We start from the raw sequence: 15,583 nt of genomic DNA, 5'->3' as shown, positions 1-15,583 counted from the left end.
GCGCTGAGGGACCGCGCTGCCCCGCGCGCGCCCAGCCCGCCCCCCGCGCGTGCGCAGCAGGTGCGCGCCCGCCGCGCGCGCCTCCCTCCTCCTCCTCCCTCCCTCCTCCTCCTCCCGCCCGCGCGCGGCGCTGCTTTTCCCGGCGCGCCCCGCGCGCGCTCGGCGCTGACGTCAGCGCAGCCCGGCGCCCGCCGCCATTGGAGTCGGCGGCTCCGGCTCCATCCCTCGCTGCGGCCCCACGGCAGCGGGCAGGCCCGGGCGGCGCGGCCCGGGGGTATGTGAGGAGACGGGGCCGGCAGGGTGAGGCGAGGAGGCGAGGCGCGGGACCGGCGCCGGGGCTACCGACCCCTGGGCTCTCTGAGGAGGCGCCGAGCGGCAGCGCGCGCGCCAGCGGCCCCTTTCCCTCCCCCCCGGCCCCTTCCCCTCCCCGGCCGCCGCCTGAGGGGAGAGGCGCCGCCGCCGCTCCGCCAGGCCTCGGAGCGCCTTCTGCCTTCTCCCCCGGCCCTCTCTGCTGAACCACGGCGGCCCTGTACATGAATTATGTCTGCCACAAGCGTTGACCCTCAGGTAAGTGGCGGAGCGAGGCGCGGGGCCTACCTCCTCCCTGCCCGGGGGCGGGGGGTTTCCCTTGCAGGCCGGTGCCTGCGTCTGGCCCGGGAGGGGCTTTTCCTCTCCCTCCTGGCTTCTTTGGATATGAATCTTTCTCGTTATCTTCCCCCGTGGGCACAACATGTGCCCACTGCTTTTCGAGAGCTGTAGCCATTTCCAAGGCAGGCCAGTGCTGAATGAGACGTGAAACATGCTCCTCAACCCCAGTCCAAACGAGCCTGATATGTTGTTAGCCGTTTTCATCAGTCTTTTATCTCTTCTCAAAAGCCATGTGTTTTACAGTGACAATGTAAGTCTTTTTTTTAACATGAACTTTTATTTTGCTTCTCTTTTTTTTTTTATTTTTGTTTTCCTTTACCAACTCATGTGCTATGGCTTCTCAGAGACCGAAAGGACAGGATAATAAAGGTGAGGATCGTTCTCCAGTCTGGTCGTTTAAATTGTTACTGTAACAGATGAATTGTGCAGGTACCTGTAGGTGATGGGAACAGATGGATAACATCTGGAACAAAGGAAGTTGTGCTTTGTTTCAAGAATAACATAAACTGTTATTTGTACAAACTTGCTTGCATCCTATCTTATGCTGTTGAGTTTACAGTGGGAAAGAGTTTCTGTCTAGTTCTAAACATAATAATGGTCTTCATTTCCTTGAAATCAAGCAGATTTCTACATAAAGTTACAAAGATGTGCCTGTTCACTTTATATTTGTACATACTTTTGTATAATCTGCTGCATGAATACAGTTGTTATGTCTGTTGTTGATTGATGTATGTTCTAGCTGTCTTGTATAAACCTATGAACTTAATTACTTAAAGAATTTAAAATAAATAATTAACTTCTGATGAGATAATAAGCTCTTTATGATAATTCTCATCTTCATTTGAAATTAAATTTAATAACAAGTAATCAAAGAATATACTTTGATTATTACTATGGTTGCTGGTATGTGTGTAACTGTTTGGATTTAGAAGCTAACAATATTCAACTTAAAAATGCTTTTTTAGTATAAATAAACCTACCTTAAGCATGCAGCTACTTTTAGTTACAGAAAGTTTTTATACTTTTTCCAGTGTTTGTAAATACAGTTTTACCTCTACTCTCCTTGACAAACTTTGCAGAAATATCCTGGTCAATTTCCAAACTTGTTTGCTAAACATCCTCTTGGGTGTAGTGTTAGTTTCCTTGTAGTTTAGCTGTTCCCTGAAACAAGTAAATAAAACAACTGTCTCATAATGTGTTTGACCTGGTTTTCTTAAATTTAAAGCAAACAGTTGAAATCAGTTGAAGTGACCTAATCACAGGTTTGGTTTTGTATGTATTTCAGTGATGGTTTCTGAATGCTTTTTATGCATCAATTTATGCTTAAGTAGGCCTGTGATTATTGCAGATCTCCCTTTTACACATGAGAATGTTGAGACTTAAATTTTCCTGAAAATGTCAGTATATCAAGGCATTCACCTCATCTTATTTTAGCCAACTTAACTGAAGCAAGCAGTGAATAACACATGCTGAGAGAATTGAAATTAGTTTCTGGGAGTTCTAATGATGGGCCAGAACAATAGATGATGTTTCCCAATATTTTTTCACCAAATTCTTGTCAATAACTTTTTTTATTATTCAGAGTTAATTCACAAGAGTTGTCTATTAATTCTTAACTGTAGAATGTTTTAAATTGTTTTAATTTTAAAAGTGAATGAAATTTAGTTTTATAAGCAATAACATAAAGAGAAACTGTGGGGGGAAAATGATCATCCCTTGGTCTTCCTGTGACTCTTGGTGTTGTGAAGGAGTAGTATGGCTGTTGATAAAAAATCATAGGGTAGAACTCTCTACTGAAATGCTACTGAGCAGTGCTACAAATTGTTGTAACCTTTCTATTCCAGTACAAAATGGTTCGTTGCATCAGAAGGATACAGTTCATGACAACGATTTTGAACCCTACCTTTCTGGGCAGTCAAATCAGGTTAGTGTATTTTTAACTTAGATTATTTTTTTTTCTTAGGCATGCTGTTGGCATTCAATTCATGGGATTGTGTTGAGGGAGCAAATTCCTTAAATAGAAATGGAAAAAGAAATGACTGGCATATTGTGTTACTTGGTAATACAACTAGCATTTGTGCTCACAAAGCTAATAGTACTCTGAATATCCAGATGGCTACAAGTGAAAATGAATCTAATGCTCCAACTAGTGTCTGCTGATTGCTCTTCAAATTGCAGGTGATTGATACAGTTGGATTGTGGCAGACTGTTTGATCTTACAGCTTTTTGAGAGACAAACTGCATGTGGGAATCTGAAGGCTCTGCTTTTAGGTTCTCCTGATTTCTATAATTTGTACAATCCTTAGAATTAGAGTAGCTGAAGTTCTGTTTTGATGCTTCCTAGATCTCTTGTCCCACTTGCTTTTTGCACTTCAGCAATATTGTTCTTTGCTGTTCTCTGAAACATCTTAAGAATCACATTATGTTACTTTAAGGCACTGTAATGTGAACTCCAAGTATAACCCAGTTCATTATGATGTATATTAAATCAACATCCACAACTTAAATATCATTATAATTGAAAAAAATCTTCTAATTGAAGTAGTTTTCAACTAAACTTTCAAATCTTTAAAATGTATAGAAACAAAATGTATAGAAACTGGAGATACAAGAAATTTTCTTTCACAAATATAGAATTCCATTTCAGAGGGAGACCTGCCAGAGCTACTTTGTTATGTCTTGGCAGAAAGGCTGATTGCTGGGTTTTAAAAGGGAAATGTATAATTCAACCTGAAGCTGATTGATGCCAATGTTAATGTTGGTAACAACACTGAACTTGCTTGCAAAATGTCCATATGCTGTGTATCTGTGGTCTTCAAGGTATACTAAACATTTTTGTTGGGGCAGTCAGGTAGATGGAACAGTGTTAGGAGTTTGTTTTGGATCATGGCAGCTATTGAGGAGGGTGCAAACTTCAGTGCAATCTAGGTAGACTTTAGTTCATTTCTGTCCTGGAACCAATCCAGGCACACCAGTGGGGAAGGCAGGACAAGTGTTTATATGACAACGAGAATTGTCTTTTGAGCTCTGTACTGGGTGTGTTCTGGCTCTTGAACTAAGCTTTGTAGTCCTCTGCAGCATAGATGTCTTCTTCAGACTTCGGCAAAGTTAAAATTATTTCATGGGAAACGTTCCCTCTTCTCTAGAATTAGAGTGCTGTAGCACATAAAAGCAGGAAATTCATGGGGGGAAAGAAAGGAAGTAAAATTTTTTTTTTTTAGTTCAAAATTAGTTTTTAAATAAATTGAGGTTTTCACCTTTCTCTACTTTTCTGAAGTTCCACTTCATCACACCTGTATGTCAATTTTAATTACTGAAAACCAAAAAAACCATGTTTTTCTGATGTGAAATATACTGAACATTAAACTTCATATAGAAAAAATGTAAAGCCATCTATCATAGTTTAATTCTAAGAAATTTGTCTTAGCTGTCAACAAGCCCAGTTATTAGGTTTAAATGAAAAAATGGCCATGACTATTAGAATTTCCATAGTTCTAATGAAGCTTCCTTATAGGAAAGTGTAGCTCCAGAGACTGGTTTATTTATGCTGCAGTAAGGAATTGGAATGCTACAAGAAACAATTGTGTAGGTTGTCTTACAATTTTAAGTGGAAAGTGACAGTAGCATTAATTAGGACTGTGAGATTTTGTACTGAAGACAACCATGTTTCTGAACAAAGCCTCATTATCTAGTTATTCAGGTGGGTTTATTCAGCCCTTTAAAATTACTGCAAATTACAAGTGACTTACAAAAAAAGATTTTAAACCAACTGCACTTTGAGATGAGTACTTAAGAAATTACAAAAAAATACTTAAAACTCCACCTGACACAGTGAAGTATTTGACATTAAAGATCAAATACAGTGTTAATTTCATACAAATTAGTCTTTGAAATGAGTATTGAGCATGTTAGATCATCAAACAGAATTGTTTTCCACCTTTCTGTTGCAAACTGCACCTCAGTAGTGGTGCCTTCTTTTCCTTCCATAAAGGTTCTAGTTTCTAATTAGCTAATACAGATCACATTTGAGGCGTGGTAGCTTTTTGTTTTAAAGCACACTAAAAGTACTTGGAAGTGCAAAGGGAGCTGTGTGGTGCAGAGCATCCATGTGCACTCAAAGCAAGAAAGGCATCCCCTGTGTCCTGTTCAGATTATTAGTGAGTAACAGGGAATCACTGGCAAGCAACACACTTAGGGAGAAAGGATTCCCTTCCTAATCAACAAAATGGTGTTTGGGTTTTGTTGTTTGCTTGTTTTGTTTGTGTGGGTTTTTTTTAAAGAAATATGGGAGGGTGCAGAAAGGTCAAGGATACGTTTGTTGAAATGAATGTTCTGCTGTTGCCATGAAGGACTTCGGTCAGGGTTTCTTTTACACGCTCTGGCATAAAGCCAGTCAGAATAGATTGAATGTTTTGTAAGGATGTCTGCTGAAACTTTCCTTTAATCTTGTTAAGAATCCTTGTGGAAACTTTAGAGACTGCTTGCTAGGAGGTGACAGTGTCAGAAATTGTCTAGAATCCTTTAGCAGAAATATTTTAGGATGAAACACCTGCTTTCTTTAAGCTTATTCCTTTTGGTCTTGATGAAGTCTAAGTCTGTGTAGTATGTGAACATAAATATCTCATAACTATTGATGCTTCCTTCCTTTCGTCTGCATTGGTTTTTACATTTTTATTTTTATTAACACTTTAAGAGTAACGCAGCAATCTCAAAGTCTTCCAGAAAAATTATGTTTTCATAAGCTAAATAATGATTGTTTTAGCTTTGACATCTCAGAAAATTTAACAAAATTTAGAGGATTGTCTCACAGGAAGGTGGGTTGTTTACCTCTTGTTAATGGTAGAATAAAGGCAGCATGACCAGTGGCAGAGATTACTGGTTTTGAATCAATAGCATTGGATTTAGGGTGTTTGGATCTCAGAAGTGTTAGTAGTGCTGTAGACAAGTCTCAGGGTCATTTTATGGTATCATTCTGTATATGGAAAGTAAAGGTATTGAATTACTCTGGCTTTGGAGTGTCATGGTTGAGAGTGACTGAAAAATGAGCAGTGAAAGTGACTATCAGTTGGCCATTATGCTTATCTTCAGCAAGGAGTGTTTTTACTTCATTTTTTGAATGAGATGAGAAGCAAGCTTATTTTTTAAAAACTGATTGAAGTTTCAGTGCAGTTTTGCTGATTTTTACAGATATATTGTTTTTCAAGTTTGAAATCTTCTAGTTTGAGAAAAATCTAAGTTCCTGTTCCCAAAATAATCTTACTTCATGAGTAAGGAAAGGCTAGCTGCTGTTGGACTCATTAACAGGAGAGGTTAACCTTCCCTCCCCCTCACTGGTAATTACAGTTAGAGTGCCAGTTTGGAAGGTTTCCAATATATGTGCTTCAAGTTTATTTAAAGAGGAATAAAGCCTGTTTTTGAATATTGTGTTTTGTTCTGTTGCATTGTTGGATATGGGAAACATGCAGAATGCTTCATAGTGAGGTGTCAGCTGGAGATCTAGAGTGGAAGGAAAGGTTTCTCTGCTTGGTCTGAGAAGCAGTTAAAGGGGAGGAAAACCTAGAATTTCAGAGGGGGATCTGCTGGTTTATAACCAGTCAGTCTCTTATATTGTGGAGTAGAAAAATGGTCCATTTGGAAGGACAGGCAGGAACAGCCTGGCACATCTGTAATTTCACTGCTGCAGGAGGAAGAGACTTGCAAAAGTTACATGCTGTCATCTTAAAGTACTTTTGTCTAAAACTTCTCCCATGTAGAGATCTGGAAAAGCTAAATATCTATAGTGCTGTGGAAAACACAGTATATTGTTATGTAAGTGCCTTGGAATATTTTGGGATATTGGTAGATAAAATAATGCTGGAAGAATCTACTGAATACCCTTAGTAATGTGACTAAGCCTGCGTGGTCTCAAAATCGAGTACTAACTTCATTATAAGCCGCTAGTCCTGTGGTGTATTATAAATGCCCAGATACTGCAGTTTAGCCCTGAATCTTTCTTGGAGTACTGTAACTAGAAATTAAATTACCTTGTCTGTATTGTTCTTTTCTATTTGGTGATGAGCAGTGTTGTGGCTGTTTTTTTATATCTGAAGTTACCTTTTTTTTTCTTTAACAGAACAGTAGCTATCCATCAATGACTGATCCTTATCTGTCCAGTTATTATCCACCATCCATTGGGTTCCCCTATTCTCTCAGTGAAGCACCATGGTCTACAGGAGGAGATCCTCCTATCCCATATCTCACCACTTATGGACAGCTCAGTAATGGAGACCATCATTTTATGCATGATGCTGTTTTTGGACAGCCTGGGGGTCTGGGAAATAATATCTATCAACACCGGTTTAACTTTTTTCCTGAAAATCCTGCCTTCTCAGCTTGGGGAACAAGTGGATCCCAAGGACAGCAGACTCAAAGTTCAGCCTATGGGAGCAGTTACAGCTACCCGCCCAGTTCACTGGGTGGTACCATTGTGGATGGACAAACAGGATTTCATAATGATACATTAAATAAAGCTCCTGGAATGAACAGTATTGAACAGGGAATGGTTGGACTTAAGATTGGTGGAGATGTTACAACTTCTGCAGTGAAAACAGTAGGTTCTGTTGTCAACAGTGCCGGCATGACAGGTGCCCTCTCTGGTAATGGTGGCTCTAATGTCAACTTGCCAGTATCTAAACCAACTTCTTGGGCTGCTATAGCTAGCAAGCCTGCAAAACCACAGCCTAAAATGAAAACAAAATCTGGACCTGTAATTGGAGGAGCATTGCCTCCTCCACCTATAAAGCATAATATGGACATAGGTACTTGGGACAATAAGGGTCCTGTGGCAAAAGTTCCTGCCCCTCAACAGATACCTTCTCCTCAGTCTGTTCCACAGCCACAGCAACAACTTGTTCAGTCTGTTCCAAATCAGCCTCCTCCATTGACTCAGCCTCCGTACCAGACCCCTCAGCAGCCACCCCAGAACCGCTGGGTAGCTCCTCGCAATAGGAATGCAGCTTTTGGCCAAAGTGGAGGAACTGGCAACGACAGCAGCTCAGCTGGCAGCACCCAGCCTAACCCTGTTCCAAGTGGCGAGTCCCATCCTGTTCTTGAAAAACTGAAAGCTGCTCACAGCTACAATCCTAAAGATTTTGAATGGAACCTTAAAAATGGACGTGTGTTCATCATAAAGAGCTATTCTGAGGATGATATTCATCGTTCCATTAAGTATTCTATTTGGTGTAGTACAGAACACGGCAACAAACGCCTGGACAGTGCTTTTCGGTCCATGAATAGCAAGGGTCCAGTCTACTTGCTATTCAGTGTCAATGGCAGTGGACACTTCTGTGGAGTAGCAGAGATGAAATCACCTGTGGACTATGGCACCAGTGCAGGTGTCTGGTCTCAGGACAAGTGGAAGGGGAAATTTGATGTCAAGTGGATCTTTGTGAAGGATGTGCCCAACAACCAGCTCCGACACATCAGGCTGGAGAACAATGACAACAAACCCGTTACAAACTCCCGTGATACACAGGAGGTGCCCTTAGAAAAAGCAAAACAAGTGCTTAAAATTATTGCTACTTACAAGCACACGACCTCCATCTTTGATGACTTTTCTCATTATGAAAAGCGCCAGGAAGAGGAGGAGGTGGTGCGGAAGGTAAACTTATTAAAAATTTATTTTATACACAGATACGGGGAAAATGAAATGTGAAGGCTGCTATGGTGGAAAAAATGTAAGTAGGAATTCAAAATGTTCTAAGTACATCTCAGCTTGATGGTTCTATGTGTGTTTAGCAACATGAAAAGCAAACATGCTTGTTTGTCTGCGACAGTTGCATAGCTAATGGGTTTCAAAGCAGAAAGCTAAGCAGTAATGCAGGTAAAGGACATGTCCAGTTTTTTAGAGTTTGATTCATTTTCTTATCTTAAAATGGGTAAGAAACTAGAAAATATTTGATTCTGCCAATGGTTGCCACCTATGTCTTTTGCCTTGCATTTATAAGGGGCTTTAACACTGACTGAAGCTGGGCTATCCAAGCTGATACCTGTATTGATGTTGGAAATTTGTACAGCATATTTAAGAGCAAGAAGCCTGATCTTGTTTGTTCCATTGATCTCTCTGGAAAAGAGAGTGCATAAAATTGCTGGAGTAGTGCTAGAAAGATTGGGTTTCTATTGCTGAAGTCACAGGTGGTGTTATTTGGGTAAGTAAAGGTTTTCAGTTCCCAGGTCTAAACTGTCTACTAATTGTTGAAGTTTTGAGTGAAGATATAGAAAGAGAAATTTGAGCAGTAACTGAGGAATTGTATTAAAAACTTACCTATGCTTTCATGGCTCTAAGAGACATCTCTCTCCATCCCATGACCTCAGTTTCAAGAATGCCTTTATCTAGTTAGGCAGCCTAGAGGTAATGAACTGACAAAAGAATAGGTGTTGGAATGTGTAATTGCTAGCTAAGTAACACTGCAACTTGCTTGTTGTTCATAGTGTTTCATAGGCATTTTCTGTATAGCTTTTCAAATAAAGCATTTATTTGACAGACTAGTGCATCTCACACTTGCTCCAGAATTTTTTTTGTGGCAAAGGCTTAATGCATGCTCCTGGAGCTTAAATTGAAGTTGCCACTTTAAAGGTTTTATTGCCATTTGAAAGCGCAGATAAAATTGCTTTAAACTATCTTGGTAGACTGTACCTTTGAATTGTGAGAGAAAAGGAGATCAGTGTCTTACGAACTGTTTAGCTCAACTTTTCCTAGCAGTAAGATCCAATCTGCATAGCATACCTCAGCATGGCAGGGAAGGAGTGCTTAGGATCTGAAGTTCTTCTTGTGTACTCCTTGTGGGGTTCCACAGGATAAAAACCTCAATGTCTTTACTTCAGCACTTCATTCCTTCAGCAGGAAATTAGCTATTTGGTATTTAATGCAACCTGTATCTTGAAGAGAAGTGTTAACCTTGTGTAGGAGAGAATCCTGAATCAGTCCAAAGGCCTGGGTTACTTTGCCCACTGTTTACAGTGTATGGGGTGAGGGTGATTGCTCTGTTTTGGTTTTTTTTTTAATGCTGAGTGTTCCTGTGATTTGCTGCCAAGTCTGTTGGGTAGAATAACGTTTGTGTTACAGGAGTGAGTACCAGGAAGGTGAGAGGAGATCTGGTCTTGAATGGGGAGCTTAGTGGCCTGAGGAAGATCCAGGTGACCACTTAGTGAACACCAAACTTCCTTTGCTTGGTAGTAGCTCAGGGGGCTGATGTTCAACTGTTCACCTGATCCCTCTTTGGGTTCTTTTAATATACACAGCTGTTACCCACTTCAGTTCAAGTGGTGATAAAATATTCTTACCCAGGTCACTGCTTTATAACAGAATCAGTTTTTTAAAGTAACACTTTTTTTTTTCTGCCTTATGTAAAATGGAGGCTCTATCTTGTATGACACATTCAGAAAAGAAACTATAAAGTCTCATTTAACATTTCTTAGATTTCTCCAGATAGCTTAGAAAGTAGGACAGTATACAGACAATTGAAACACTGGGGGATGTAACAGTGCTAGAGAGGTAAAGCAGATCAGTCAGGGGATGAAAGATACTGCTTGTCAGATTGCATTCTATCAAGTTATTGTCTGGTAAGTTAATAGTTTCCCCTTCACTGACTGAAAGAATTTTAGAAAGTCCAGTTGATTACTGGAGAGTTTTCTTGCAGGGTACACAGACTTCTTACTGTTGAGAAGTTTATGCTATTGAAGTTGAAGCCTTCCTGTTACACAAAGTTAACTGTCCTATGAGAATCATTTAAGATTTTTATTGCCAGTTAAGGTATCTTGTGACCTAATTTGACATTACAAAGTTGTTAAAAATCTCCACGTGGAGGGCTTGAATGCTTTAATTCAATTTATACACAGATATTTAGTAGGGAAGAATAATTGTGTAATCTGCGCAAGGCAGGCCACTAGCGTTTCAGTTCTTTTCTTCAGGTGCTTACAGTTCATTGCTAGCTGGTGTTTCCTTAAAACTGCCTAGAAAGTGAGCAGCATGAAATCTCTCCTGATCCTCCTGGCATTTCTTGGTCAGTTTCCAGGGCCACTAGAGTGTCTGGAAAGAAAGCAGCTTCTGTGATCAAAGCTTATGTTCTTGAAATGTAAAAAAGTTGCAACCTGTGTAAGAGAGCTACTTTATAAAGAAAATACAGTATAATGTGTCATTAATTATTGACTTTCCTTAGGAACATGCTTGCATAGTCCTAACAAAATTGTCTTATAAAGTTAAAAAGCTTGTAAAGAAAATAAACTTGTTGCAGATTTTGCTATTTATTAGCATGTGGTGGTAGGGCAGATCGTCAGCTCATCTTCACAGATCTGTACTTAACTAGATGGTCATAGTGACTGGACTGCTGTGCTATCACCTCTGATCTGTGTCAAGGTACTCAGCAATTCCAGGGTTTACACCTTGGTGTTGTGTTGGAAGAGCTGCATAGTCTTAGACAGCTCTTGAATTACCAAACTTGCCAGTTCTCCTTCAGGTGATGAAATATTGTCAAGTGTTAGCTATTGCTCGTTGGCACTTACCCAGCATTGTGTGCTTCCCTTAGTCTGCTTTCTGTGAACACATTCATTGACACAGAACTCTTTAGGGCAGAATATTGTCCTTCCTCCAAAACTAATTAAAAAACTCTTCTATTTTAAGGTTAATATTAATTGTGTTTCCTGATAGAAAGGTAATATTTTTATTTTTGCGTCATCCCACTGACCATAACGAATAAAGTTTAGTAGCAAGTTTGACAGCTACTTCAGACTGAGGTGAAGGGAAGTTTAACAGGGATGATTGTCTCTATAATGGAAGCTTCTACACGTTTTGTGAAAACCAGTTTTTCCTGTGTCTGAATACTATACATATTAATGTCATGAAAGAGGAGCATGCAACAGGAACTCCCCTATAAGGTATCTTGAGAGTTCCCCCAGAGAAGAGAAACCATGAAGGCTCTGGATGAATCTTCAGACCCAAAATGAACAAAGCTATATCAGTTGTTAACAAAGCTGCTAGTTATTGCTTGCAGTAATGCTAAATAGCAGTAAGGAAGAGAATTCTAAAAAGCAGCCATTCTCAAGAGCATGAAGAGTTATGCATCAGTTTCTTCCCTGTCACTTCATATGATTTCAAACACTTTTTCAAAGGAGGACTTGGATGACCTCCCAAGAAGGAAAGCAATCAGCAATGTAGGAGGAACTACTTAATAACTTGCTCAATAAGCAGCACTTTTTACAAAATTATGAAGGCTGAGATGAGTCTCTGAATGCCATGAGCATATTTTATAGGTAGAAGTTTCAGGTGCTGGCTTGTCTTCTATTTATGTGGGGCCAGCGCATGAGAATGGAAGACTTCCACTTTTAAAGAAAGTGGGATGAGGGTTAGTGGGTGACTATACAGAAAACTAAAAATAGTTCTTTAAGGTGCCAATAAGAAAGAATGGGCTGATGAGTGTGGTAGGGCATGAAGGGAGAGTAAAGAGGATGTGCCACCTTAGAAATGGAAGTAGAATGGAACAACTGCCGTTTTGGAAACCTGAAAATAGGGTTGATATGTTTCAGTTTTAGATTTTTTCCAATCGCCTTTTGTTTGAAATGTCAAGCAGCCATAAGTTCTTTTCATTACAACACACAACTAATAGGTTCTTGTACATCTACCACTTTTGTTGGTAGTTCGTTGTAAGTCAGCAGTTAAGATGGCGGAATATAGACTTTAAAAAATCAACAAACCCCTTTTATGGTCTGTTTTGTTGTTTTGGTAAAACAGTTTTGCTGTCTTCCATTCTAAATCATAGATTAATAATTTATACTAGGCTTTGTTGACGTAATTTTATTATGAAAATGGCAATATTAATATTATTCTGCCTGGAGGCAGAAATCAGTGTAGCCCATTTCAAAAAAAACCAACTCATTTCATGCGGTGACCAACTGAAACAGCACATACAGTCTGTTGCAGTTTATAATGTTTGGTGTATTTGCAAATAAGCTTTACATCACAACACAAACAATTCTGAGATGAATCTGTGCAGAACGATTCTGCAAAACACGTAAAATCGAAAGGTGTTAGTTGAGGAGTTGCCTGTTGGTTGGGCTCAGGATTTCTTGCTTGAAATCCAGTTTGATGCCACGTTGGTGCATCCAAGTGCAGCTTTACATGCCTGCTGCACAGTACACAGGGTGTTTTAAACACCCTGAAGATAAAATGGCAAACAGTGAGGCTGAGCCCTTTCTGTTGAATTTGCCTGAGGTGTTAGCTGGAAAAATTCACTGAAGATACAGCAGCACATTTTATTCAGCTTGTCTTGCTGTTTTTTGCGTGTTCTGCAACTTGTGTGTCTCCTGAAGCACTTGCTGAGAAGGGTCTCCCCTTGTTGCTTGCTGCATTGCTCAGCTTGTCTGTAAGCCCGAGCAGAGCCCCTGCTGTGAAGCAGGGCAGAAACACGACTGTGGCTGCTGCTGGGAGAGCACAAGGTAGTTAGATGCAGACTTGCAGCAGCTGAGGGATGCCTGCAGGTATTCCTTAGATTGCCTTTATCTGTTTTCTGTGTTTGTGTTTAGCAGATACTTGAGAGAGAGACTTCAAAGAGCCTACTTGCTTCTGTACTGAGCACTTTTAGAAATTACTGGGTTCAATCTAGGTGTTTTTTACCAGACTGCACAAAACCAGAGCTTCCACCTGATGATGTATTTCCCCACCCCTCTGACTTGTCAAACATTTCACAGCACCTCCCAGAATTGTTGAAAAGGTCTGAAGAATAGGAAGATAATTTCTAGAGAGCTCAAGTCCTACAACTTTGAAGTTGTTGCAGTGCTTCAAAATTATACCAGTTCTGTGGAGTTCACTAACCTGCCATCTACTTTCTGCTCTTTTATTGGTTGTGCTACTGCTGCAGTAGCTAAAATAATCCAGAAAGCAAAGTAATTGCAGGTCCTGTTTCTGCTTAGCACTGTTGATATTCCATAGTGACCATCATCTGCTGTCAGTTTGAAGTGACTGTGCAGGTATTCATCCAGCTCTTCCACTTGAAGCTGCACTTAATTTATCAAGTCCTTGGACTTCTCAGGTATATACAACATATTTATAAAATGTAGCAGCAATGTTGTAACGAAGCATGTAATTGGGATCACATCAGTGCTGTTACAGTACAAAGAAGTTTTTGCTTGTTCATTTGAGTAAAATAATTCTTAACTTTTTTTCTTTTTGCAGGAACGTCAGAATCGCAACAAACAATAAGAATAAACATACACAGTTTGATATATATACTAGAACTGATATTAAATTCGACTATGAGAAGCAAAATTTAAGTCTGCTGGTGCTGTATCCTGGCATCAGGACAAACTAAAGCTTTCAGCTCCAATATATCTTTTTGTGCAGGGGAAATTAAGTTGTCGCATCTTTAAGTCATTGTAGTTTATTTTTGCCCAAGTGGATCTGCATTAATTTGTTATCTTTTTTCTATGTAAAATTCTGTAGAAATCATTAATAAAGGTGTGTCTGTTTTTATTTTTTTAAGTTGGTAAACAGTTATATTAACCTAATGTGGACCTGGACACGAGCATACTAAAGTGTCAGTGCTTCCCAAAGACTTTATTTTGGCACAAATTATGTTCCTAGCCAGATATAGACATTATGATGAATACATGACAAATCTTCCTTTATCCTCCTCCTAAACCCTGATTTCTTCATGGCAGAAGTAAGAAACCATGCATTGATTTTTGTCATTTAAAAAAAAACAACAAACTTTCTAAGATACTGCACTTCAGAGGTTTTGAAATGAGAAACCCTAAATTTCTGATCACGTCGTGCAGCTGCTCTGCCTCCTTATTTATCTGTACAATTACACTTTCAAAATCGCTAATGCGCCATGTTGGTTTTTTCTGTCTAGTAGGAAATCAAATTGTCAGTGGAAATTGTTTCTCTGGAAAAGCTTTCCCTTCCACATTCTGTTAAGCAGTGCTTCAGTGTGCATTTGTTCTCCCATGTCCTGCCGGGAGGGAGCGAGGTGCTTTCTCTCAGCCATAATTCTGCTTTACGGTTTTTGTAGCTTAATTAAATAATAATGTGATGCTATCAACATTGCAGGGGTTTTGGACAATGTGTTTAAACCTGTTTCAGCTTTCAGGTGTTATTAGTTAATTGCAGATCATTTTTAATCCTTCCCTTCATTACTCCCACCCCCCAAATCCTAATGCCATTTAAAGTTTTTATACCAATAATGCTGAGCTTTAACGTAGGAACTAATAGTACGGATAATATGATGGATTATGCCTCAGATGTTTAAAATTGACAGTGTGTATGTCTAATTTTTTTCTGTTGGATGAGTAAAAAAACCTGTTTTAAGAAACTGAATTTACTGTCATGTTTTTGTGGAGTGAGGGGACCGACGGAGAACCTGTCACCAACTGGAGTTCCAATTAAGCATGGAAATGGTGCTCATGTCCGCTGCTCTAGCACACTGAATCTGCACGTGTTTATTGTAGAGGATCTTTTACTATATTAGAAAACAAGTATCTTCTGAATACTATTTACTCCAAAAGGACCTCCAATTTAAATAAAGTTTAATCTGTATCATTTAGACTTGTATTTAGAACGTATAACTTTGTCTCTGGACTGTTACTGCCTGTAAGGGGTAATGGACAGCATCAGATTAACTTTTTCCTCTAGGAGAATACAAGCCTTAATAAACAATACATATTTAGCAAGCTTGATGTCATTTTCATTTTTTCACGACTTTCATTTGTCTTCCTATGTTACAGTCACCCTCATGAATTAAGTCTAGTTTGAGAAGTGTTTAGACTGAACAACTTGGATATCTGCTGTCAGCGTGCTTGATGGCTGAAGGGTTTCATGGAGTTCTGCAGGGGACATTTCAGCTGCTTTGAATGTTACCTTTCCTCAAAGGACATACACGTGTGTACAGTGGCTGTCACTTTTACT

At 39.7% G+C, this 15,583-nt stretch overlaps 1 protein-coding gene across 2 annotated transcripts; it reads left to right on the top strand.

Moving 5' to 3' along the window:
• Positions 1-165: 165 nt before the first annotated feature.
• On the top strand, positions 166-15,348 carry YTHDF1 (YTH N6-methyladenosine RNA binding protein F1). 2 transcript variants are annotated; one of them, XM_051633077.1, is made up of 5 exons: positions 166-567; positions 993-1,017; positions 2,493-2,572; positions 6,761-8,287; positions 13,853-15,348. In XM_051633077.1, exons 1-5 carry the CDS (start codon positions 541-543, stop codon positions 13,877-13,879), a joined length of 1,686 nt encoding a protein of 561 aa, XP_051489037.1. In that variant the 5' UTR covers positions 166-540; the 3' UTR covers positions 13,880-15,348. The 2 variants fall into 2 exon arrangements, with proteins under 2 accessions (XP_051489037.1, XP_051489036.1); XM_051633076.1 differs by having other exon boundaries at positions 182-567; positions 6,761-8,363.
• The last annotated feature ends 235 nt before the right edge of the window (positions 15,349-15,583 follow it).

This window comes from Apus apus, chromosome 15 (genome assembly GCF_020740795.1).
Source record: "Apus apus isolate bApuApu2 chromosome 15, bApuApu2.pri.cur, whole genome shotgun sequence".
Classification (NCBI taxonomy): Eukaryota; Metazoa; Chordata; class Aves; order Apodiformes; family Apodidae; genus Apus; species Apus apus.
Note: the sequence above shows the minus strand (reverse complement) of the source record. Positions and strands in the feature narration are given on the sequence as shown.

Coding starts and splice junctions, on each gene's coding strand:
- YTHDF1 (XM_051633076.1), top strand. CDS start 541: ATGTCTGCCACAAGCGTTGACCCTCAG. Junction 568..992: donor CCACAAGCGTTGACCCTCAG/GTAAGTGGCGGA, acceptor ATGGCTTCTCAG/AGACCGAAAGGACAGGATAA. Junction 2,573..6,760: donor TTTCTGGGCAGTCAAATCAG/GTTAGTGTATTT, acceptor TTTCTTTAACAG/AACAGTAGCTATCCATCAAT.